The 26666-nt window shown below is 47.2% G+C and overlaps 1 protein-coding gene across 5 annotated transcripts; it reads left to right on the top strand.

Annotated features, from left to right (window-relative positions):
* The first annotated feature begins 3 nt into the window (after positions 1 to 3).
* On the top strand, positions 4 to 25014 carry STRADA (STE20 related adaptor alpha). Of its 5 annotated transcripts, none has more exons than XM_066586958.1 (13): positions 4 to 51; positions 380 to 439; positions 2885 to 2942; positions 4291 to 4319; positions 7412 to 7517; positions 9344 to 9465; positions 9729 to 9837; positions 13729 to 13852; positions 18160 to 18331; positions 18422 to 18526; positions 18992 to 19224; positions 20582 to 20624; positions 20708 to 25014. In XM_066586958.1, the coding sequence occupies exons 2-13, from the start codon at positions 428 to 430 to the stop codon at positions 20858 to 20860; spliced, it is 1266 nt and encodes a 421-aa protein (XP_066443055.1). In that variant the 5' UTR covers positions 4 to 51; positions 380 to 427; the 3' UTR covers positions 20861 to 25014. The 5 variants fall into 5 exon arrangements, with proteins under 5 accessions (XP_066443055.1, XP_066443053.1, XP_066443054.1 ...); XM_066586956.1 differs by having other exon boundaries at positions 12 to 129; XM_066586957.1 differs by having other exon boundaries at positions 23 to 242.
* Positions 25015 to 26666: the final 1652 nt, after the last annotated feature.

The following is a 26666-nucleotide window of genomic DNA, read 5'->3' as shown; positions in this document are numbered from 1 at the left end:
TTCCGGAGCAGGGCGGAAGTAGCCGCGGCGCACACAGCAGTGGAGGAGTGGGTGTGTATTGTCAGTCAGTGTGTTGCTCGCTGTCATATAGCTACCAGCCCGGCCGCTGCCGGCTCTCTATACCGCCGGGTAACTGCAGCTCGTATTCCTTCCAGGCCTGCTGGGGGACAACAAGTCGCAGCATGTCAGTGCCTAGCAGTCCAGTATACTTATAGACTGACATAGCAGAACATTTCTTGCAAGTATGTTTAGGCATGTTATGTATGTGCATGCTGGGACTTGTAGTTCCCCTGTAGGACTGGTGTTCTGTATGTGGGTGGGTTATGTTATGGGGGCGGCGATGTGACGGCTCATGTTTTTTTTTCCCCCATCTCCGCAGGTTCTAGTTTATGGCATCTGACGAATCCTTCAACATAAAGAGGACCCCATGTCTTTTCTCGTAAGTCTCTCTGCGCACGCTACATCGGCGAAATTGTCTACGGGGGGAGAGGAGCCAAAAGTTGAGGAAAAAAAAGTTGTTTTTCAACTTTTTTGATCAGCCTCCAACTTTTAAATTGTCATTTGTAGCTCGCAGCTCCTGAGCGCGTTTGTTTCTTCGTTTATCGTTACGGAGCGCCAAATGTCCGGGATAAACGTAGAAGTAAAGGGGTTAAATGTAGAAGATAACTAACAAAAGTGTAAATTGTATTGTTTTCCTAAAATGGCATTTTTTTTGTACAAAAAATCCCTCTACAGTGCTGCCACTAGGGGTCCCACTTCTTTCTAATTTGCTGTCCACTGACTGTTGTCAAGTGAAGTTTGTCTCTAGTATGAGAGGTAACTAAACAGATAACAGGAAGTGTGTGGTGTTGTCTCAGTCGCCTCTCCACTGCTCAGACCTGCTGTATAATGGCCTCCATGCTGCTGTTATGTATGTGGGGACTACAGAGTTAGGGTCTGATCATCTGGTGGATTCTGTGTCCAATTAATTTGAATGGGAATTCGGATATTTCTGTTACAGATTTGAAATCCAGTTTGTGGGGAAAAAAAGTGTCGTTCCTTCTGGGTGAAGATCCCGTGGGCGGTGTCGGGAACTCTACACACAGATTTTGCCATTTAAAAGGCTAAATCCGCATGTGGATTTGCAGATATGTGGCACAAGTACGTGGTTTAGCTGCAGATGTTTGCTGCGGTTTTAGAATTAGAATCTATATGGGAATATCCCAGTCAGATTCCGCCATGTGAACTTGCCCTAAGGGAGTGTAATCTGCGGTTTTTATGTGCTGCACTGCATGTGTAGAGTATGGAGACATCATAGTAGCAGTCTACACCCACCAGCTCAGAGATGGAGAGGAGATCCTGCTCTCCTATGTGTACACTGTATGGAGACATCCTAGCAACAGTCTACACCCACCAGCTCAGAGATGAAGAGATCCTGCTCTCCTATGTGTGCAGTGTATAGAGACATCATAGCAGCAGTCTACACCCACCAGCTCAGAGATAGAGAAGAGATCCTGCTCTCCTATGTGTACAGTCTATGGGGACATCATAGCAGCAGTCTACACCCACCAGCTCAGAGATGGAGAAGAGATCCTGCTGTCCTATGTGTGCAGTGTATGGAGACATCATAGCAGCCGTCTACACCCACCAGCTCAGAGATAGAGAAGAGATCCTGCTCTCCTATGTGTGGAGTGTATAGAAGACATCATAGCAGCAGTCTACACCCACCAGCTCAGAGATGGAGAAGAGATCCTGCTCTCCTATGTGTGCATTGTATGGGAGATGACATAACTAGTCTACACCCACCAGCTCAGAGATGGAGAAGAGATCCTGCTCTCCTATATGTGGAGTGTATGGAGACCTCATAGCAGCAGTCTACACCCACCAGCTCAGAGATAGAGAAGAGATCCTGCTCTCCTATGTGTGCAGTGTATAGAAGACATCATAGCAGCAGTCTACACCCACCAGTTCAGAGATAGAGAAGAGATCCTGCTCTCCTATGTGAGCAGTATATGGAGACATCATAGCAGCAGTCTACACCCACCAGCTCAGAGATAGAGAAGAGATCCTGCTCTCCTATGTGTGGAGTGTATGGAGACATCATAGCAGCAGTCTACACCCACCAGCTCAGGGATAGAGAAGACATCCCATTCTCCTATGTGTGCATTGTATGGGAGATGACATAACTAGTCTACACCCACCAGCTCAGAGAAGGCTGAGAATTTGAGATGGAGTATGCAGAGGGGAAAACTGATGGCAATGCAGGATACAAGTGAAATAATGGTCATAAATGGTGTTATTCTTCTTGTACACACTGCTGCTTATTCTGAAAAGTCAGCTGAAATTGCAAGTGCACTAATTTGTTGGGGGCTGATAGGACAGGGCCACTGAGTCCAGGGATGTGACTTTTATACTGTCCTGTCTCTCTATTCCTTTACTATCTGCCCACAAAGCCGGCACTTGATCCACCGAGTGGACTCCTCTCCATGACGTGCGCACACACACTCTGTCCTCTCATCGTGGACTATGTGCATGCCATGAAGAGATGTAGTCTGCACAATGCACCAAGTGCCGGCTTTGTGGGCAGCCAGCAAGGTCACGAGGAGGCAGACGAGTATGAAAGTCACATCGTTGGACTTAGCGCCTTCTGTCCTATCAGCTTATGCCCTTAGTTTATGGGGCTCATAGGATGTGACAGATTTCCTTTAAATCATGAAATTCTTTCTATCACCAGTCACCACTAGTGGGAACTATACACTGTGCTATCATAGAGGTCTGCATATAAACTCCCCCTAGTGGTGAGTCATAAGATATAAAATCTACCTCTGCGTGTATTCCTCATTGTGGTTCTCTGGCTCTCGCTTCCTGCTGTCGGTGTCAGACGTTCTTTTCTTTCTCTCTGCAGCGTTGGGTTTCAGACAGGATCCTGGTTGATGGTTTGAGGGAGTTGGAGTTTTTTGGAGGTAAGTCAGAATTATCCCCACTGTATAGAGATTATCCCCTTGCTTGATATGTAGTTACTATACCCCACGCAAAGTTACTACGCTGTGTTCTGCCTAGTGCAAGACTGCAGAGGGGAGTCAAGGCCCCATACATATTTGGGTAAAGTTACCTGAACTTGTGCCTAACAGATGATGTCGGGGAAAGAAGAATCGGGCGACTTAAATTTCAGTGCCTGATTCTTATGTTCTCCCTGGAGATAAGCTGCCACCAGAGCTGTCTACCAGCAGCTTATGCCCTCTTCTCCTGGAAAGTACATCAATGCTTGACCAAGCCGAGTAAAAATGTGTATGAGGGGAGCCGGGAGGAATAGCTGTCGGCCCGAGTGTTCAGCGCTTTATCTCTTTGGTGGTCCTTGAGTCACGCTTCACCCCCCCTTGGGTCTCGTGCTAGGCAAAACACAGTTTAGTTTTGCCTGGAGTGTTCCTTTAACCCATGCATGCTTTTGTATGAGCTGTTCTACCAAAGGTAGCCGGTGTTTGAGGGAAAACTCCACTTTGGTACGATATTTGCATTCGATATTTGCCAAATGTTGAATAGTTCTGCAAATACTTTTGCTTTACTTTTTCCTATTTCCTCTCTCAGTTTTGAGGTTTTATTCTCCATTCACACACAAAGCTGTACTCAGACTTCTTCTGCAGTGCATTGTGGGAGCTCAGGTGAGGTTACACAGTTATATATCAGCCGTTGGGTCGTGTGGCTGTCTGTGGAACGATGGTACACACATACAGACTCCAAGAAGGAACCGGAAGAAGTTTGACTTTGGGTGTGATTGGAGAAGAAAACGGCAAATAGCTGAAAATTGATAGCCGAGAAGTAAAGGGAAGGATTTATAGTGTTACTCAACTTTTTGCGTAAACTTTGGCTGTATGATGGTGCTCAGAAGTGGAGTTTTCTTTTAAGGAGTTGTGCCAAGTTATGAAGTTATTACCTAGCCACAAGACCAACCGCCGGGACCCACCACTATCCCGAGAATGGGGGTCTGTCCGGTTCCCGAGTCAATGGAGCAGAGGTCACACAAGTGTATCGTTGCTCCATTCACTTCAGTGACCGCGATTACTTCAGTAATCTCCGCGGCTGTCATTGAAGTGTACGGAGCAGTGGCGTGCCTACAAGACCTTCGCTCCATTCACTTGGGGACCAACTGGGATTGTGGGGGCTCTAGCAGTCAAATGTCCACCAATATAGTTATCCCCTATCCTGTGGATAGAACATAACTTTATAACTTGGCAGATCCCCCTTAAAGTGGCAGTAAGTGTCCTATTCATGTGCTGTTATAAGCTGAGTGGATCCTCCTCTCCCTCCCTCCAGACTCGCATTTAGGGGACTCTCGAAGGAAAGTAAGTGAGACGTCCTGTCTCTGCACCATGTCTGTATGTGCTGCATGCAGGCATTACCACGTGACGCGCACTTTCATCTCCGGCACTCTGGTCTGGGCAACACATGTTCCGACTGTGGATCCTGATTTCATTGATCCGGATCTTATTGGTACAATTGGCTTTTATTAAAGCGGTCATTTAGTTTAAAGAACCCATTTTTCAATCGCCCTATAAGGAAAGGTTATAGAAGGGACCCCTCATTCGCTGGAGTAGAAAGCAGTTACAAAGAGTGTCCTTCTCTCTGGAGGACCCATCCTGTCCATGCGCTATAAGGTTATCCCGTTTATTTCAGTGCACCATGTGAAATGCTGCTTTTGGTGGATCCCTTATGAGATTTGCCGTAGACCAAGCCGCCGGGATGAGACTGCGGAGCTCACATACGTTTTTCCCGTATTGTACGGTGTCATGACGTTTTGCATTTCATTCTCATGTTCACATTCAGCATCTTGGATCTCTCGGGTGTAATATATATTAATATAGCGCTGTCAAGTCCTGTCAAGGGGTACTACATGCACACAGTTTAAAGAGGCAGTTTACCTTTTGGGCACCTCCGCTCACATATCTGAAGGTAAACTACCCGGTCTCCTAGTGACATGACACATATACACATCCGTTATACCTGGCGGTAAAATGCCAGTCGCCGGACAAGTTGCTTTTCGGACTGGATTTCTGAAGAGACTTCTATGGATTCTGAAGGATGTGACCCGTCGGGGAGAAGATGTACTGATTCTTGGAAGCATTGGAGCCGTATAAGTGACTGGTGGGTGTCCGACTGCTGGGACCACTACTGAGCACCAGAGCAGGAATGCCATATCCCCCAGTTGAATAGAGGGGCAGCTGAGCCTGTGTCCAGCCACTCCATTTGAAGTCTATGGGACTAATGGTGACAGCTGAATACAGCATCTCAATCAGTCCTATAGACATTGACTGGAATGGCAGCTCGCCTGCGTGAGCCCCACTCCATTCATACAAGGATCTCTGAGACCCCCGTTCTCATGATCGGTGGAGGTCCATGCAGGCAGACCCCAACAACTATACATTAATCACCTATTCTATGAATGGATAATAATGTTTATTTGCCAACAACTTTTCAAAGACTTGCAGTATTGGTTGCTCTCTTCCGGAAACTCCTGCCCATGGGTCGCAGAGATTCAGATGGTTGCTGGTGCTCCTACAATTTTTCAAATGGCAACAGGATTTTTCATTCTTGTCGCCATTTGTGACTAGCCCTGTTACACATCCACCGGGGAATGATCAAGTAACAAGTCATACCTGTGCTGAGCCAGATTAACAGTAATACGGGGAGACATGAAGTTATACATGGAAGCATAAACGGTGTATTGTGCGTCTTTTCTGCACTTGGTATAGCAATACGGAACCACATGAAGCAGCTGTGTATCTATATACCCATACTGAGCGTATAATGCCACTTTGGGTCATGGAAATCTGATAATGATGAGATGACGGGAGGTGCAGGCAATGATAAATGGGTTTATAGCAAGGATTTTCTGTAATGTGGAGAACTGTAAGCAAGCAGGTAATGAGCCTGAAACCGTGACTATACCATTGACCCTTGTGAAGCTGCTGACCGTATAGGGTTTTATTGATTGCCATAATACCCAAACTGTGTGAGTTGTTCATCTCTGCTAACATAGGTTAACACTTTATATACCAGTGCTGGGACTGTAGGAGAAAAAAAACTCTGCTTCTGCATGGAAACCGTCAGCAAGGAGGTTATCTGCCAGTCATGGTTCGCAGTATGACTTTATTTGTATTCTGAATGTGGCTTCTGTGAACGCAGGAAAGCCCAGTGCAGGAAAATAGAACCATCCTAATAATGTATATACATGGAGGAACTCTACAAATCAGCGCAGCGGCGCATCTTGGTGACGAGTTTTGCATGTCTTTGCGGTGAAGAGATGATGGGTATAGGTTGTCTCTTGTAGTGCATGTGTGTACAGTGATCTGGTTCTGCATCGTCCTCTAATGCAGGCAGCTCTGGCCGTCTCAGAAGACGTCTTATAAAGATGTAAGCAGCCTATTGTGTATGTTCAGGAGAATGTGCAGGTCCTTCTGGCTCACCTACCTGCCTCAGCCTGAATCGCCAAGTACTGGCCTCTGCATATTCATGCTGCTGCTTAGGAGACAAGAGTTGTATTCATTGAGGGTATATACGTCTTCTAAGGATAGGCCCATCTCCCTGGACCATTTTACAATTTATATAGATAGAATCTAAATAAATACATTACTTATCCTGTAGTGATCCTGAGTTACATCCTGTATTATACTCCAGAGCTGCGCTCACTATTCTGCTGGTGAGTCACTGTGTACATACATTACTTATCCTGTACTGATCCTGACTTACATCCTGCATTATACTCCAGAGCTGCCATCCCTATTCTGCTGGTAGTCACTGTGTACATACATTACTTATCCTGTACTGATCCTGAGTTACATCCTGTATTGTCCTCCAGAGCTGCACTCACTATTCTGCTGGGGCAGTCACTGGGTGCATACATTACTTATCCTGTACTCATCCTGAGTTACATCCTGTATTATACTCCAGAGCTGCACTCACTATTCTGCTGGAAACAGTCAGCAATCTTGTTTAATGCGCTCCCCTTCCCACTTAGCTGATCTCCTATGCTGCAGGGGGCCATTTATCTCTTTCTACATTATATTAATTAAATGTTGCCCAATGTAAAGATGACCGTTCACAGAATGTAAATTATTGCAGAAAGACCCTGAACCAGCAGGGAATGTTCAGAGATTTCAACTCTTGCAGAATTATGAATGCAGCTCTGGAATATAACATGGGCTGCAACCCCACTGACTGTAAATAATAGATCGTCGTGCATCGTCTAATCCACGGACACTTGTTCATTCTCATCCATTAATATGACATCCTAACTGAAGGTGGTTTTGTTCCAGAGCTGATGATGATTAGTGTTGTCCCCATGTATTCCCCGTGTCCTCGCCCGTCTGACATCATACGTCTCCATCTCATCACATCCTACAAGTCTAATGTTACTTTCTTTGTACTTCGCCTCCAGACGGATGAAGCAGCCAGCGCTGAGTCTATAGCCTCCTGTCGCGGTCCGGACACCATGGGGGTCTACACACCGGACAGCACTTGCTATGATTTGCTCACTCTCATAGGTAAGAGGGCAGCGCGGGGCAGGGAGGGCGCTGATATCTCATGGCAGCTTCCTGGGTGAACCTCTATATATCCTAGAAGCTGAATGGTGAGCGCTGATATGAACGAGCTCTTAGGGTGCCTGTGGGGCGGAAAAATCCACACGTGAAACATTCACATGTTGCTGCAGATCTGTGTCAGATCTCACATCTCTACAATGAAATAGAAATTGACATACTTTGAATTTAAGTTTGTCCCGAAGGTCAATTTCCATGCGGATGAGATTTCTTTAAACACTGTTCACATGGCTGCTACCCTAATACACTGAACTTTCAAAGGATGTGCTCTAACTTATCTGATCCATGTGGTTCTGACTACTAGAGACCGCCCAGTGCTCACGAGAATGGGTGAAGGTCCCCGAATAGCGCAGTTGCCACATATACAGACTCCATTTGTTTCAGTGGGACTGCTGTAGATGGCAGAGTTCAAGCGCTCGTCCGTTTTCGGCAGTCCCAGTGAAATGATTGGTGGGGGGTTCCAGAGGTCAGATTCACCCACTGATCAGGTGCTACCCTGTATCTTGTTCAGAGAAGAACTTCTTTACACGGGCCAACTCCTTTAATCCCTTAGCACTGCAATATGCCAATGTATCCATGGCAAGACTTGAGAAGGACTTTCTGGCATCCTCCTCCATCAAACCGTTTCGACTACATTGTTGCCCTCGTAATCATTTTACACTTGTGTTGAGCAAATCGAAGCAGCCAGACTGTTTCAGGTTAAACATTGACAAAAGTTCAGTTCAGTGCGAAGCTGAACCTTGTGCAGCTCATCTCCACCGACCCTGGGGAAATTCCTCTGCTGCCTCTCTCTTCATTAACTGTGCTTAGATGCGCTCCTAGGTGACCTAAGAATGTTATACAGGGTTTTTATGGTTCTTAGACGGTGTTCTATACCAGTCTTGGTGGTTTTGGTGAAGGTTCAGTTTGAACTATTTCGGATCGAATCAAACTTTGATGAAATTTGGCGAACTGGCTGAACTGAACTTCTCAAAAGTTCGCTCATCACTAACCTTGATTGACTCTGAGCAAGCGCTAATGAAATTCCATGAATTCCACCCCACTACGAACCTCACGTTGAGCTACTGCAATACAGAAATCCGATTTTTGGACTAAACTATAACAATTCTAAACCACTTACTACAAACTTTCCTGTACAGAACACCTATTGCTCGGCCAACCTATCTTAGGTGAGACCTTCCCTCATTAAAAAGTCAATCGTCTACAGCCAGGTCATCAGATATAACTGGATCTGCTCCAGCCCAACAGATGGAGGATGAACATTCACACCATCCTAAATGGTCATTTATAAATCAGGGCTACCATCCAACTTCAATTGATGATCAAATCACCAGAGCCCCCAGGATGCCTAGAAGTCACCTGCTACAATACACAGAGAAGGAAGGAAATAATGGTGTACCTTCGGTGGTGACCTTCAATCCACCGCTAGAGGTACCAAGGAAAACTGCAAGGAAACGCCCTTTATAAGTGACTTGGCTTTATATACCTACTGTCTGATAATCCGGAATATGTAACTGTCAATTGGGTCCTATTGATGTTGGATTGCAGGACTTGTGCTGTTTGTCCATGTGTTCTGTGGGCAGGTAGCAGTCTCACGTCATACTTCGTGCATGGCCATGCTGCCACGTGATAACCGAGATACATTATATCTCATAGATTATAATGGAAGTGCTGGTGTATACATAACCCTCCTCTATAAACTAGGCACACACAACCCCCCACTATGTGGTCATTGGGCATCCTCACAAATCCTATTTTACTTTTTACTGCAGGAAAAGGCTTTGAGGACCTGATGACGGTCAACTTGGCGCGTTATAAACCATCGGGAGAGTATGTTTGTATCAGAAGGGTTAACATGGAGTCCTGCACCAATGACATGGTCGCTTTCCTGCAGGTAAGGTGAACACATTTATGTGCATGTGAGAAAGGTAGTCTGTGGGAGGACTCGGGGTGGAAGAAGCGGGGTCCCTGGCAGCGAATAAATACTGATGTGAGGACAGGGCTGCATGGGATGTTCGAATAGTGACAAGGGAGCGCATAGTAAACAAGCCGTTATGTGACACTCTGCTTGTACCTTCTGCTCTCGGACATCCTAATCCTGTAGCTATGTGTCACTGATAACTTTCTCCTTCCATTCAACTTCATTCTTCTTTGCAGACTGAACTTCACGTGTCCAAGCTGTTCAATCACCCCAACATCCTCCCCTACAGAGCGACGTTCATTGCAGATAACGAGCTGTGGGTGGTCACCCCCTTCATGGCTTATGGTGAGTAGAATAGGGCATGTACAGAACTGCAAAAGTTTTAGGCAAAGTAAGAAAACTTTCAAAAACTGAAGTGTTAATAGTTTATTTTTGTCAGTTAACAAAATGCAAAGTGAATGAACAAAAGAGAACTCTAATGGCGTCCATATTTGATGTGAGCGGACTTTGCCGTCAAACTGCATCAGTTCTTCCAGGTACACTTACACAGTCAGGGATTTTGTAGGATTATAATCAGGTGTGTGATTAATCAATTATACCAAACGGGTGATAATGATTGTAATTTTCAAGTGTATGTTGAAATAGTCAGTAACTGAAACAAAAACAGCTGGATAGGAGGCTTAAAACTGGTTGAGAAACAGCCTAAGGGTGCGTTCACACGAACGTATATCGGCTCGGTTTTCACGCCGAGCCGATATGTTGTCCTCGTGTGCAGGGAGGGGGGTATGGAAGAGCCAGGAGCAGGAACTGAGCTCCCGCCCCCTCTCTGCCTCCTCTCCACCCCTCCGCACTATTTGCAATGGCAGGTGGGGGCAGGGCTAAGTTCCAAGAATTAGCCCTGCCCCGTCCTGCCTCTCCCCATTGCAAATAGTGCAGAGGGGCGGAGAGGAGGCAGAGGGGGCGGGAGCTCAGTTCCTGCTCCTGGGTCTTCCACCCCCCCCCCTCCCCTGCAGAGAGAGACAACGTATATCGGCTTGGCATGAAAACCGAGCCGATATACGTTCGTGTGAATGCACCCAAAGTCTGCTACAAAGGAGAGGTTGTGGAAGACAGTGTCATATTACAGCAACGAGAGCGTTTTCAATAAAAGTGCATCCGCCTGATGCCTCTATTTACTCCATAGCACACAAACAACGTTTCAACCCACGCAGGGGTCTTTCTCTTGAGAAAGACCCCTGCGTGGGTTGAAACGTTGTCTGTGTGCTATGGAATTAATAAAGAGGCATCAGGCGGATGCACTTTTATTGAAAACGCTCTCGTTGCTGCTCACTGGTTCCTTAATTTGCATACATGGACTAACGAATCATTGGAGTCTGGTTCCTTTTTTTTTCGGTGAAGCTCTGCAACACACTGTGACCTCCCACTGAAGTGGTAAAGCGTGGTAGTGCTGCTGTGACTTCTTTTTATGCATATCTAGTGTCCTATTACAGGTCATACACCACGGCAAGACTGAGCACAGCAACAAGACCCAATGTAGTCACAGTGCATCGCCAAGGTCTCTCCAAGTAAAAGGTTTCTAAGCAGACTTGGGGTTTCAAGATGTGCTGTTCAAGCTCTTTGGAAAGAACACAAAGAAACGGGCAATGTTGACTAGACACAGCGGTCAGCCAAGCAAACACTGCAGCAGATGAAACGCACTTCATGTTTACTTTAGTTCAAAATCGGAAGATGTCCAGCAGTGTCATTGGCTCAGTACTGGCGGACTCCAGTGGGACCCAGGTACACCCAACTACTCTTCGGAGAAGTCTGGCGAGAAGTGGTCTTTGTGGAAAAACTGTGGCCAAAAAGCCAGTGTAGAAACAAGGCCAAGTGACTCGACTATTAATGAAAACTTAAACTGGGGTTAAGAAAAATGGCAGCAGAATCTCTGGACTAATGAGTCAAAATGTGAAATGTTTGGCTGTAAAAGAAGGCAGTTTGTTCACAGAGGGGCTGGAGTGGTACAATGAGTGTCTACAGGTAGCAGTGAAGCATGGTGGAGGGTGGTACAATAATGTGTCTGCAGGCAGCCATGAAGCATGGTAGAGTGCGGTACAATGAGTGTCTGCAGGCAGCCATGAAGCATGGTGGAGAGCGGTACAATGAGTGTCTGCAGGCAGCCGTGAAGCATGGTGGAGTGCGGTACAATAATGAGTGTCTGCAGGCAGCCATGAAGCATGGTGGAGAGCGGTACAATGACTGTCTGCAGGCAGCCATGAAGCATGGTGGAGAGCGGTACAATGACGAATGTCTGCAGGCAGCCATGAAGCATGGTGGAGAGCGGTACAATGAGTGTCTGCAGGCAGCCGTGAAGCATGGTGGAGTGCGGTACAATAATGAGTGTCTGCAGGCAGCCATGAAGCATGGTGGAGAGCGGTACAATGACTGTCTGCAGGCAGCCATGAAGCATGGTGGAGAGCGGTACAATAATGAGTGTCTGCAGGCAGCCGTGAAGCATGGTGGAGTGCGGTACAATAATGAGTGTCTGCAGGCAGCCATGAAGCATGGTGGAGAGCGGTACAATGACTGTCTGCAGGCAGCCATGAAGCATGGTGGAGAGCGGTACAATGACGAATGTCTGCAGGCAGCCATGAAGCATGGTGGAGAGCGGTACAATGACGAATGTCTGCAGGCAGCCATGAAGCATGGTGGAGAGCGGTACAATGACGAATGTCTGCAGGCAGCCATGAAGCATGGTGGAGAGCGGTACAATGAGTGTCTGCAGGCAGCCATGAAGCATGGTGGAGAGCGGTACAATGAGTGTCTGCAGGCAGCCGTGAAGCATGGTGGAGTGCGGTACAATAATGAGTGTCTGCAGGCAGCCATGAAGCATGGTGGAGAGCGGTACAATGACGAATGTCTGCAGGCAGCCATGAAGCATGGTGGAGAGCGGTACAATGAGTGTCTGCAGGCAGCCATGAAGCATGGTGGAGAGCGGTACAATGAGTGTCTGCAGGCAGCCGTGAAGCATGGTGGAGAGCGGCACAATGACGAATGTCTGCAGGCAGCCATGAAGCATGGTGGAGAGCGGTACAATGAGTGTCTGCAGGCAGCCGTGAAGCATGGTGGAGTGCGGTACAATAATGAGTGTCTGCAGGCAGCCGTGAAGCATGGTGGAGTGCGGTACAATAATGAGTGTCTGCAGGCAGCAGTGAAGCATGGTGAAGAGCGGTACAATAATGAGTATCTGCAGGCAGCAGTGAAGCATGGTGAAGAGCGGTACAATAATGTGTCTGCAGGCAGCCGTGAAGCATGGTGGAGTGCGGTACAATAATGAGTGTCTGCAGGCAGCCATGAAGCATGGTGGAGAGCGGTACAATGACTGTCTGCAGGCAGCAGTGACACATGGTGGAGGCTCGTTATAAGATTCTGGCTGCATTTTTCTCAAATGGAATTGGAGATTTGGTTGGGATTGATAGTGTCCTCAATACTGAGAAATACAGGCCACTAATTACCCATCATGTAATACCATTAGGGAGGCATCTGATTGGCTCCACATTTATTCTGCAGCAGGACAACAATCCCAAACATCCGGCCAATGTCATTAACAACTATCTTCAGTGTAAAGAAGAACAAGGACTCCTGGAAGTGATGATACGGCTCTACAGAGCCCTGATCTCACATCATCCAGTCTGTCTGGGATTACATGAGGAGACAGAAGGATTTGTGCGAGCCGGCATCCACAGAAGATCTGCGCTTAGTTCTTCGAGATGTTTAGAACAACCTCCCTGCTGCGTTCCTTCAAAAACTGCAAGTGTACCAAGAAGAACTGATGCTGTTTTGAAGGCAAAGGGCGGTCACAAGGAATACTGATGGGATTTACATTGTTCTTTTGTTCATTCACTTTGCATTTTAATTGACAAAAACAATCTATTAACCCTTCTATTTCTGAAAACTTTCTTACTTTGCAGCAGTTTTTTCTACACCTGCCTAGAACTTTTGCACAGTTCTGTATAGAAAATGAGTGAGCAATGATGCCTGTCTGCTCCCAGAATGTGAATGTTTGTTTTATCCATTAAAGGGGTTGTCTTAGGACAGTCCAATTCCATGTGACCCATTAGGACATATGGATGTCATACAAGCGCATAGGCCAGACCAAGAAATCCACCCCTGGCAGGAACGTGGAAGACGTTAATACAGTAGGATGAGGGGACGTTGCTCTCGGTACGCTGACGATAGATATGGTTTTCCTTCTAGGTTCAGCCAAAGATCTGATCTGCACACACTTCACAGATGGCATGAGTGAGCTGGCCATCGCTTACATCCTGCTGGGAATGCTGAAAGCCCTGGATTATATCCATCACATGGGATACGTGCACAGGTACTGCCGTCAGACCTTCAGGCGCCGCTTATCCTTCAGTTGCCCTTCTGATGAGATTTCATATTCTTGAAAAGTGACTTGCAGCTCCCACAGATATTCTCACTAAGCTTTCCTAGACTCCTGAATGGAAGATCGTTCTTGTCATGCAGTGATGCATACCCCCTACTCGTAAGGCAGATTTGCTGATCAAGACCTAGGAAGAGCTTTAAAGGGGATCCTAGACTCAAGACATTTCTTTGGGCAGGGAATGAGTTAAAACAAAAGATAAGCCATATTCTGTTCTTAAAGGTTTTATCCCCCTTCCAAATCAGTTATTAAATTACTTATTGTGTGGCCGTAGCATTGGTTCAGCCGCATGTGACATGTCTGATATGCAACTCACAAGGGCTAGTAATGGAGAGGCCCTGGCCTGCAGGAGATCACGGCCTGTCATTAGCTGCAGCTGTCATGTGAGTAAACGGGACCGCTGCAGGCAAAGTGAGCAAACATTGGCTAAACTTTTTTCTCACTGGTGTCACACAGAACTTTTGTATAGCTCCTGCCACTAGGAGGCGACACTAAGCAAAGAAAGAGTTAGTCCCTACTAACCGCTATACTTCTGCGGGCAGAGATCTAAATCTGCAGGTCTCGTCTGCTTTTATTTTTCATCCCTGATTGTCCCCAAGTGAGGAGGGTGAAGAGCGCTACATCAGACGCCCTGTTACTCCCTTCTATAAAAAGGCAAAGTGGAACAGAATGCCACTACCGACTCTGCTTCCCGCCAGCCATGGGGTCACCGGAGGTTCCTGCCTGCTCCTCCATATCCAGCGATCTCACACCACTAAGTTGCTGAAACAGTGACCCTGCTGGTACCTTGGGGGAGCGGAAGCGAAGAGGATGAAGATGAGGTGAGTAAATGTGATTAGGGAAGTATGGTGCCATTTCCCTTCACCGTCCACTCTCTCATCGTCTTCCCCTCTCCTCGCCCTCTTTGGCTGCACCTTTCGCCCGCAGTCAGGTAGTTCCCCGTGGTGACCCTCTCTCCATGGCTTCTCTCTTCTGTTGTCCTCCGCCATGGTCCTTGGCCCCCTGTCACCTCCAGCAGCTTTGGCCTGCCCCCATGACAGATGTTGCCAGTCGCAAACACTATTTCTCAGCAGCTTCTGAGGCCCCACGCTCTCACGCCCGTGTGCTGATTGGAGGGCTCTACACTCCAAGGGGTGTCTGTGTGCCTTACCACTGCGCTTGGCGCTTCTGGCCGGGACAGCACTGTTGGTTTCCATCCCAGATTCTCGGAACACATGAGCTGTGGTCAGAAGGTGGGACAGTCATGGGCAACACGACACTGATGCCCACTGTGGCGTCTCTCAAATAGGTGTGATTTTTCTTTTTCAAAAACTCCTCCCATCACTTTCCTTTCTAATTGAAAACAATGGGCTATACGTTCCGAGGAACACGACTATATACGAAATGCCACGCGATGCGGTAAAAAGTCGCTCAGTTATATTACTTCATTCATGGGGCTCATAATTCAAGATTTATGCGTCTCGCAATGCACAAATCTCATGCGATTTTTCTTGGCTGTGTGAAAGCGGCCTTAGTCTGTCTTGGGGCTGGGCACCCAATATTACTGAATTCCTTCACTCAGGACCGTCGGCTGAGACTCACCAGTCCCTCAACTGGAGGGGCGATCTCTTCCCTTTGACAGCTTCTCACCAGAGTAGTGATACTTGTGCTTACTGTGTATTTTTGGGTGATGCAAGAACCCCCTTGGGCTACAGGTGAACCTGTACTTAATAGGGTGGGGAAGCTACTAGGAGTACACTTTCCCTTCCTCCAGAGGAGGAGTACTTGTGGGACATAGACGGCTCCTGACATGACTCCAGGTACGGGCGAGCGTCTACTGCCTCATTACCCACTTCTATAGGAGCTATAACTGTTGTACTGTGAGTCTCGGACATGACTACACAGTTATAAGAGGTCTCAGTCTTGTCACCCCCTTTCATAGGAGGGATATTTGTGGTAGTCTTCATGTCGAGCTGCATCCACCATTCCATAGCAGAGTAATGGGATGCAGTAACCCTCTGCTTCACTCATGGCTATGCGGGCATCGTGCCCCCTCACTGACCAGTCACACTGGAGGACTCTTCTCAAGACATAAATGTGTAACTTCCGGGCTCTACACTGACATGATGATGCAGTAAACAAAGGCATAAAACCGCCTTTTACTACCCATCGGGCAGAATGAATGAACGAACTACCGGAATCTGCATCTCGCATCATGCAGTGAATGTGAGTGCCAGGCAGCCTTATTGCCTCCTCCATGGATGGAAGACTGGTATTGCCGCTCAACTCTGTATTTGATGGCTTAGGCAGTGATTGCAATTTTAGGCCACCTCATTCCACCCTCCGTAGGTGGAATAATATTACGGCTACCCTATAAGGTAATGATTGCAGTCACATTAACTCCATCATACTGTTTTTCGGCCCTATCCGGGACGATTTGTCCATAACACATGATAGGAAATCACTCGGTTTCTTCTGGACGGGGCACGCTCGTTAGATACTCTTCCCTTAAGATCCACTCTTTGAAAGAAAAAAAAAAACGTATGACGTACCAGCCTTGGACATCCAAGCCTCGGACAACTGGATCCTTCTCCCTATACCTTGCTCTTTTCTTTGAGGAGTCGTCCCGCCTGGATGGAACAATTGAACAGTCTTGGAGCATTCTGAGCCTTGTTCTTCTCTGGCGTTATTCGCTCTCCAATGGAATTGTCGCTCTAAAGGGATTCCGGTCATTCTCTTCTATTGTTCCGGGGCAGATTCCATAGGAATCCTGCCTTGGAATTATCTTTGTTCTTGGGTTCTGCTATTCTAGACAAGGTCAAGATGGATTTCTTTTTCAGCATTCGCTTAACCATAATCGGGTTTGCCTCTTTTGCCAGTAACAAACCGGAGGACACGCAGTACTTTGCTCTTTGGCCTCTTGCCTGTTCTTCAGCCCTTTTAAGGATCAAGTCTTGTCTCTTCCTTCAGCTCCTGCAGAAAACGGGGCTCTTATTGTACCTACCACCGGCTGTCAGTCCTTATCGGTTTTCAGCAGGGTATACCTGTTAAAGGACAGGGGTATCACCCTTCCTAATTGGCCCAACACTACAATTTCCAGGTGCTTTCTTGACCATTGGCAACTTATTCTGTCTTCCTAGTGATGGGCTAACTTTCCAGTCTTCATTATCTTGAAGTCCTACAGACAGCATTACTTGGCAGCTGCCGGTTCACCTGTCACTTCCTCTTACGCCCACAACAGGCTGACCACACCAACTTTTCTTTCTCCCCACACCATTGGGTGCTATTCTAGAACGTCCCAAAGTCTTGCTGTGTCCCCCAATGACATGGACGAGAAAACTGGATTTCTATTACTTCCTTTTCTTGTCATGTTCATTGGGGGACACGGCACCCTCCTGGTTTGTAGTTCTTTGCTGGCATCGAGGGTGGTTTCTCAAAAAGGGCTCTTCTGGTTTTTCCCCAGAACAATTTGTTTTCTGGTTATGGTCTGTATTGATTGACTTCATGTGTTAATTTGTTCTTTCCTATGGTTTACATACAAACCGATTTTAGCTCAGTGCCTGCAGTAGGGGTATAGCTGGTAGAAGGGACTGACTGATATCTCTGTTGGTGCCTAGCTCCTAGCAGCAGGAGCTATAACTAAGGTCTTGCTGTGTTCCCCAATGAATGTGATGAGAAAAGAATTTTACGGTGATTAAAATAAACAATCATGTTTTTTAAATTATTTCCCCCCCCCCCCCCCCCCCTTTCAATGCTACTAATGTTAAATATATTGGAAAACCTATTTAAATGGCCTCCTGGTCCTGAGCAGGAGCCCCGCTGCTCTGATCTCAGAAGAGGCGCTGTAGCGGCCAAGTGCAGTTCATATGTGACCACTCAGCCAATCACAAACTTCCACGGTGATAATACCATGAACAGCACATGACTGCTGAAGCCTGTAATTGGTCGAGAGGTCATGTGAACAGTAGCATGTGACCACTGCAGCTTCTTCCAGGACCGCAGGAGTAGGGGGGCTTTTAAGGAGGTGAGTGTAGCTCATTTTTTCCTTTAATCCATTCCCTGCCCGTAGATTCTCTCCCCCCCCCCTTCATTAATGGTGACCATGTTGGTTGCCAGCCAACTGTTGCAGATGCCATTTTTAGAAGTCATCCGCACAAATGTATTAAATTCTTCATGTGAGCAATTTTGTCTAATTTCTCGTCTCCTTGAGTTATTTGCTTCAGTAAATTCTGGGTTCTCCATGTTGAACTTCTTGCCCTTAGGAGTGTGAAGGCCAGTCACATCCTGATCTCGGTGGATGGTAAAGTTTATCTTTCTGGTCTGCGCAGCATCCTAAGTATGATAAACCACGGGCAGCGTCTTAAAGTCGTCCACGACTTCCCCAAGCACAGCTCCAGGGTCCTCCCGTGGCTTAGTCCAGAGGTTTTGCAGCAGGTAAGGGGGAACTTTTATCAGGTGACCGATTTCCCTGTCTTATTATACTTTGATATCATTGGATTTGTACCATTTATTTCTGTCCTTAAGAACCTACAGGGATACGATGCCAAGTCTGACATCTACAGCGTAGGGATCACAGCGTGCGAATTGGCTAATGGTCATGTGCCATTCAAGGACATGCCAGCGACACAGGTGAGGAAAGGGACAAGAAATCAATTGTGAAGAACTAAAGCTATTTTCCAGGCAAATACTATTGATGCTCTGTCCTCAGGATAGGTCATCAATAGTTGATCGGCTTGAGTCTGCTGTTTAGGACCCCGGATGATCAGCTGATCATGCACCCATTGTCAGCGCAGTAACATACAGGGTTAGAGAGTGAAAGCTGCTACTCCGACACCTGTGTAGTGGCTGGTGCTTGTAACTACAGGCAGCTGCACCTGCAGATACAAGCACCCGCCACTACATGGGTCGGAGCAGCAGCTTTCACTCCATACACTTATATGTAGCGGCGCTAAAAAGGGGGCATCCAATCAGCTGATCGTCCAGGGTTCCAAGCAACGGACCCCAACCAACCCGCTATTGATGACCTATCCTGGGGACATGTCATCTACAGACCAGTAATGTCTATTTCTCATGTGTCCTTCCCCTTTCTCCTAGATGCTCCTGGAGAAGTTGAATGGCACAGTACCCTGCCTGCTTGACACAGCTACAATCCCAGCCTCTGAACTCACCATGAGGACCTCTCGCTCAGGAGCCGACTCTGGGATCGGTGAGGGAACCTCTTGTCGCCCATCCAACGGGGAGCCGAGCATGCACCCGTACAATCGCAGCTTCTCTTCACATTTCCACAACTTGGTGGAGCTGTGCCTACAGAGGAACCCTGAACTTAGGTGAGCAGGCGCAGCCTGATCGTATATATGATCGCGCAGCATGACACACAGATACATTATAAGGTTCTTTTCCACTTGGGTTCTGTTATCTAAATGACAGAATCCAATCAAGAGCTAATTGTCTAATTTAAAGGAGATGTTGGCACACGCAGCATGAATCAATAACCCCTGCTGTTCAAAGCATATTAGTACTTCCATTGCACTTGCAGCAACTACAAGATACTTGACCACATGTGCCAATCTTCTTGATGTCTTGGTTTATTAGAACTCTGACTTGGGGCTCTTTCCCACGAGCGTATATCTGCCGCCGTTTTCACAGCCAGCCGATATACGCTACGCTGGAAGAGATAAAACTGGTGAACGGGTGGACAAATCAAACGTTTGTGCGCTCGTTCAGACGGTATGGGTCCTGGAGCATATACGCCAGGACTACCATGCTGTCGCCCCCCCCCCCCCCCCCCCCCCCCCCATCGCAGGCTCACCTCTACTCTCCTCCCCACTGGCTCTTTGCAAAGGGAGGGGGTGGAGCTAAGCCTTATCCCGCCGCCTCCCATTGTTGTCTATGGAGAAGGGGCAGGGAGAGGGCAGAGCTTAGCTCTGCCCACGTCCCACCCCATGTCAACAGCCAGCAATGGGAGGAGGCGGGATAGGCCTGTGCTTGGCTCCCCCCTCTCCAATTGCAAAGAGACAGTGGGGAGGAGAGCAAAGGTGAGCGTGCATGAGGGGAGGAGAGCAGAGGAAGGGAGTCTAGCAGCCACGCTGCTAAACTCCCTCCCACCTCCAGCCACTGTCATGGGCTCCCATAGGAGCCCATGCAGCGGCCGACGTATTCCGGCCCAAAAGATAGTATCAAGACTATCTTTCGGGGCCGACGTAAAAACGCCCGGCGCTATATTGGCCGGTTAGGCTGGTGCTTTTACGTCTCAGGAATGCGGCCGTGTGATCTGATGCACTGGAATACAATGCATTCGATCACAGCGTATACCAGCTGCCCGTTTTCACGGCTGGCTGATATACGCTCCTGAGAAAGAAGCCTTAAGGGGTGGGGATGTCTCCTTTAAATCAATTAACGTTTATCACCCCTTTGTCAGCACTGAATGCATTGAGTGGAATACAGGGCATGTGCTAAGTAGTATACATAGAATGTGAGGACTACTCTGCACACACCTCAATGCATTCAGCGGCGTCTTTTAGCACTGACCACAGGGGAACGACAGCGAAGGGAAGTATAAGACTTGCATCCCTGACTTGATGCGCCAACTATGAGCCCATAAACTTAGCTTATAGGGCTCAAGTACCTGACAGTCTCTTTAAATTCTGGCTTCTGGTGTCTTGAGCGTTACTCTCTCTGTTGCAGGCCGAATGCTGGAACGCTGCTGAATCATTCCTTTTTCAAACAGGTAATAGTTCAGAACCGCTTAACAACCCAAGATGGTCCAAAGCATTATGGCATTTAATATGTACCATTTGCACGGTCTTTCAGATCAAGCGCAGAGCGTCAGAAGCCCTCCCTGAGCTACTCCGTCCTGTGTCGCCCATTACCAACTTCGAGGGAGCGAGAAATTCAGACCCCCGTGGCATGATGGACTTGGCGTCCGATCTGGAGCACTTAGATGTGGACGATTGGGACTTTTAAAGGCGGGGAAAAAAATGGAGAGACTGGGTGGGGAGGATACAAATCCTGTTAATGTTTACACAGCATGGGCTCCAATGGGGTCTCACTTATTGTAGGTGCATGAGGAAACCTACCACCAAAAAAGAAAGTGTAGACGCTGGCACTGGTGTTGGCGACGTTCTCCTCTCACTTTGTGTTTCTTTTCATGGAGGCCAGCACACTATTCTGTCGACGCTTAGTTAACCTGGTCAGCACTGTACGGAGCTAACACATCACTGTTCATTTACCTGTCAGGGTCCAGACACTCTTTTAATAGGACTGCAATGACTGGACATTGGGGAGGGGTGAAGACAGCCCTGGTTTAGGTGAGGTGGCACCGGCTTGTAAATATGCCCAGAATGCCTCTTGGTGGCTGGTAAGTTCCTGTAATGTTTTGATAAATCCTCTTTGCTCTCACGATTTTTCTTGTAATATATAATCAATCATTGTCTTATAATGGCACTTACAGGGTGGAGCAGGAGTACCAGTGTGGTTTTTAAGGTGATATGCATGTGATTTTTAATAAACTTTTATAGCTCACACACCAGAAATAATCAGTAGGTTGACATCACTGACGTCACGCCCTTCCCTTGGGGACTGTGGGATTGCACCCTGGCAGGATGACTTAATGCAGTTAAGCACACCACCCCCTCCCCCCTCCCTTTCTGTTGGACCTCAGAGCATCGTAGGACTCTATAAAGTTTGCTTTGTTAAAACTGTGGGGGCCCTGGTATCACGGCCCTGTGAAACTTGTCCTAAAGGGGTTTTTCTGGGAATAAACTATTGATCACTGATTATCGGGATTGATCATCAATCGTTTATAGTGGCCCTTTGCCTAAGACCTCACCGATCATCTGCTTGCAGAAGTAACAGTGGTGATAGTCAGCACTGCTGTCATTTCAGCCTATACCAGGCACAGCACCGTACGTTGTATAGTAGCTGTGCTTGGTATGGCAGTTCAATCCTATTGACTTGAACTGGGACTGAGCTGTTCTTGGGTCACGTGACGAAGGAACAGGATGTTACTGGTGTGAGAAGAGACCGCAACACTCGCCCGAGTAAGATGGACTCTACAGTCACCTGATCGGTGGGGATTCTGAGCCTGATCAACTATTCTAGAAAGATCAGCAGTAGTTTAGTCCCAAGAAAAACCCTTTTAAAGGAGTTGTCCCACGAAATGTTAACCCCTATGCACAGCAGAGAGGGTTAACTATATGATCATGGGGTTCCCACTGCTGGGGACCCAATAAATAGTCTCTAATTGAACAGAGCAGCTGTCAAGCATGGGTGCTGCCATTCCATTTTTTTTTTCCCAACCGGCCTGCTGGAAATAGTTCAAGCTCCGGACTGTCTGGCTCTGTTCATCACCTCTGATCCCAATGGTGACCCAGCCATCTGATCCCTGCTGCCTTTAGATTGGTATTCCTATCTTGTAGATTTGGGTTAGCCTAATTTGGTGGGACAACCCCTTTAAGGAATTATCTTATGTGTAATTATATGTTAGATCGGTGAACTACAAGTGTATTTTGGCTGTATCTACGCATCCATAATACAGACGTGTGTCCTGGCCTGACCGTGGGTCTCCTAACTCGCTATCGTAGATTACTATGATACTCAGAGCTCGAGGCCGGGACGCGTATCCGTATTGTGCACATGTAAATGTGCCCAAGGTACACCAGTCTGTCACAGACTTAAACCAAATCTAGTATTAGAGGAAGCCAGGGCCTGTCACTGGAGTACAAGCACTGTTGACCACTTCCTTCTCCAATGCAGGAGTGGTAATCCCATCACTGTCCCTATGTAAAGAGCAGAGGTGCTATACACATGCTGACAGCGTTGAGAAGAGCAGCGGCTGGAATCTGCTCAATAGAAACGCACAGTGCCACTCATGGCTATGGGTTGTGGCTGGTACTGCAGCTTAACTCCCCTTCTCGTTTGAAAGCTGCCGTACCAGACACTCCATGAACAAGCGTAGAGCTGTTTTGTGCTATTAAAAAGAAAAAACAAAAAAACCCCTCCCTCCTTCAGGCAATCCGGATTCATTTAAAGGGGTTTTCCTATCTCAGTCACTCATAGATAGGAAGTTGCAGAACTTCTATAGAAGTGATTTGGAGTTATAGATTTGGAGTTATAGAAGTAACATATCATATCAAACTTCAGTTTCTGTAACTTTAGATCTGCTCAAATGACGTAGCTTGCTCGGCTATACTGTTTATAACTCCCATTCACTGCTATGAGAAATGCTGAAAGTGCAGGGCCGTCTGCGCAGCTGTTCTGTAATACGGACCACCCTATACCGATGGGGTGGGGTGGCCTCTACTCAGAACACACTAACCTACCACCAGTAATTGAATAGCTGAGCAAGAATCACAAGTCTCTTCACGGTATACTTTCTACTAACATCTGATACACTTCAGCTGGTCTTCCCCTCCATTCACCCTGCAAACATCTAGCGAGTTTTCTCAAAGAAGATGAGAAACATTGTCAGGACCACATTGTCTAGAATGTCAGGGTACTTTTGTATTCATAGTACTTGCCACGACAACCAATAGACGGAGACCATGCCACATAAAACATCCCCAGAACAGAACCTGTGCTGTACCTAACTGTTGGCACAACACACTTAGGCGGAAGGCGTTTCCCAGGATCCTCCACACTCGGGTACAGCAATCTGATGTGAAGACGGAGTAGTGTAATTTGTCACTTCATAGAACATTCTTCCATTGCTCAACTGTCCATTGATGATGCTCCTTGCACCATTCTAGACTGGCAGATGTACCACCTTTCAGAGATTTTGTCCCTTTTTGCAGGATGAATGGAGGGAAATACCAGTTGAATTGTATCAGATGTCTCACACAACGCTTTTTACCACTGCCGCCATTTTTTTTTTTTTCAATGGGCCTCGCAGACCAGCGTTAGAAGGCAGAGTTTCTAATCCTGTGCTTTTTGTGCGCTGTCTGCACTATTTTCGTGCACTTCACCACCCATCAAAGTGATGGGGTGCGTTAAAAAAAAAGCTGTGTGAAATTGTGGTAAAATGCTGCGGTTCCGTGCAGCGTTTTCTGAACGCATGTGAGAGCGGCCTAAGGCCAGGGTCAGAGTGAGTAGTTGGGTTGTGTGCATTCTATATAATGGAGTTAGGCCTGTGTCACACAAATGTATTTGCACACGCAATGCGCAGTGAATAGAAACCATTGATCTCACATAAGTGTATTCGCATGAAAAAATACATAGCACGCACAAATAGCACATATAAGCCAATTAACGTAACGGCTCATTTCAATGAATAGCAGCGTGCTTGTGTGTTTTGTACAGTACAGCGCCCAAATGTGCATCCCACCCATGCCACCGGCCTAAGATTTGCTATAAAGCTTTGTATTTGGCCATGTTTGACCACAGACAGACTGCAACCAGAAGCTCCAGTCCCGCCTCAGAGAACTTCCCAAAGTTTGACTATTAAGGATACTTTTACACGCAGCGAGTAATTGTTCACCCAAGCAAGCAAAGGCGCAGCTTAGGCGGATGGTCAGTTTAAACACACAGATGGTGTTTTTTTTTAATCGGGATCATTCATTCATCCTCATTCACTAGTATAGTGAACTGAAATGATTTGTGTTTAAACTGAATGAGCAAATGATTTTTATGCTTGTAATTCTCTTTCTTCGTTGGCAGTGTTTAAAAACATTGCGCTCTCGCTCAAATATGTAGGATAATCGTTCCTTGTAAAAGCACCTTAAAAGACAAGATATTTCCTGCATACTATCCGTTCGCACCAAACACTCACCTGAACAAAAGACATGGTTGCTTACCTCCAGAAACAGCACCACTCTTGGCTATAGGTTGAGAGTGGTAGTGCAGCTTGGCCCTAGTCAGCAGAGCTGTAATTGCAGACATGAGTGGTGCTGTTTGTGATCGAAAATGGAAAAGCCCTTTTTTTTTTAACCTCCTGCCCCCCTATTAAGAAACCAGCAGCACCTTGAGATGTTTACGCTTTCCTGTCAGCGGCTTTGAACATACGACAACTCGTTCTGATTTGCACACCTTTCATGCGGTGTATGACCGGACGAGCTGGAGATACTTTGTTACACGTATTTTGTTGCCAAACTGAATAAATTTTCACTATTTCACGTAACTCATTCTGATGTCTTGAGTGCAGTCACAGCTGCCTGTTGTGTAGTGCAGCACACATCTTGGTCATGTGACTGGGCTGCAGCATGCACAGCTCTGTTATGTAGTACAGCACACATCTTGGTCACATGACTGGGCTGCAGCATGCACAGCTCTGTTATGTAGTGCAGCACACATCTTGGTCACATGACTGGGCTGCAGCATGCACAGCTCTGTTATGTAGTGCAGCACACATCTTGGTCATGTGACCGGGCTGTGGCATGCACCGCTGTTGTGTAGTACAGCACATATCTTGGTCATGTGACTGGGCTGCAGCATGCACAGCTCTGTTATGTAGTGCAGCACACATCTTGGTCATATGACCGGGCTGTGGCATGCACCGCTGTTGTGTAGTACAGCACATATCTTGGTCATGTGACCGAGCTGTGGCATGCACCGCTGTTGTGTAGTACAGCACACATCTTGGTCATGTGACCAGGCTGTGGCATGCACTGCTGTTGTGTAGTACAGCACACATCTTGGTCATGTGACTGGGCTGCGGCATGCATCGCTCTGTCATGTAGTGCAGCACACCTCTTGGTCATGTGACCGGGCTGTGGCATGCATCGCTCTGTCATGTAGTGCAGCACACCTCTTGGTCATGTGACTGGGCTGCAGCATGCACAGCTCTGTTATGTAGTGCCTCACACATCTTGGTCATGTGACCGAGCTGTGGCATGCACCGCTGTTGTGTAGTACAGCACACATCTTGGTCATGTGACCGTCCTGTGGCATGCACCGCTGTTGTGTAGTACAGCACACATCTTGGTCATGTGACCGTCCTGTGGCATGCACCGCTGTTGTGTAGTACAGCACACATCTTGGTCATGTGACCGTCCTGTGGCATGCACCGCTGTTGTGTAGTGCAGCACACATCTTGGTCATGTGACCGGGCTGTGGCATGCACCGCTGTTGTGTAGTACAGCACACATCTTGGTCATGTGACCGTCCTGTGGCATGCACCGCTGTTGTGTAGTACAGCACACCTCTTGGTCATGTGACCGGGCTGCGGCATGCATCGCTCTGTCATGTAGTGCAACACACCTCTTGGTCATGTGACCGGGCTGCAGCATGCACCCCTCTTCAACCTGACCTCAGCTGCGACGCAAAACTGATTTAGAGCCAAAATCCCCACCAATGATGCGGACTTCCCCGCAAAAAATCTGCAGCATTTCTGCCATGTATGAACATAGTGTAAGTAAAATTACCTTTGCTGCTCCTTGCAACCACCATGCAGCTTTCATTTTGTATTCTGCTCTGGTGCAGTGAAAGCTGAGCTGTGATTGGTTGCGAGGGGCAACTAAGTTTTTCTTTTATATTGTTTCATAAATCTGCCACATCGGTTGCATTCAGTTAATGTAGGTTTGTTTTAAATAAATTCTTATGCAGATTTCAAACTGCAGCAGCAATCTGTGCCTTTAAGGCCGACTTCACACAAGCTGTAAATTTGGCGGAAACACCACAGCATTTGCAATTCAAGACGTGGAGATTTCAAAAATCTGCACACTGAGTTCACAGCATGCCGATTAATCCTTGAAATAAAAGGGTTAAAATTGTTGAAGATCCACAGCAAAAACTGCGCCATTTAGGTGCAGATTTGCCCACTACGGCCATCTGGTGT

This window comes from Eleutherodactylus coqui, chromosome 13 (assembly GCF_035609145.1).
Source record: "Eleutherodactylus coqui strain aEleCoq1 chromosome 13, aEleCoq1.hap1, whole genome shotgun sequence".
Lineage (NCBI taxonomy): Eukaryota > Metazoa > Chordata > Amphibia > Anura > Eleutherodactylidae > Eleutherodactylus > Eleutherodactylus coqui.
This window is presented reverse-complemented; position numbering and strand designations above follow the sequence as displayed.

Bases quoted from the DNA above. Each gene is read 5' to 3' on its own strand.
- STRADA (XM_066586958.1), top strand. The intron at 4,320-7,411 runs GTAAGTGAGACG...CTTCGCCTCCAG, and splicing joins TAGGGGACTCTCGAAGGAAA to ACGGATGAAGCAGCCAGCGC. The intron at 20,625-20,707 runs GTAATAGTTCAG...ACGGTCTTTCAG, and splicing joins ATCATTCCTTTTTCAAACAG to ATCAAGCGCAGAGCGTCAGA.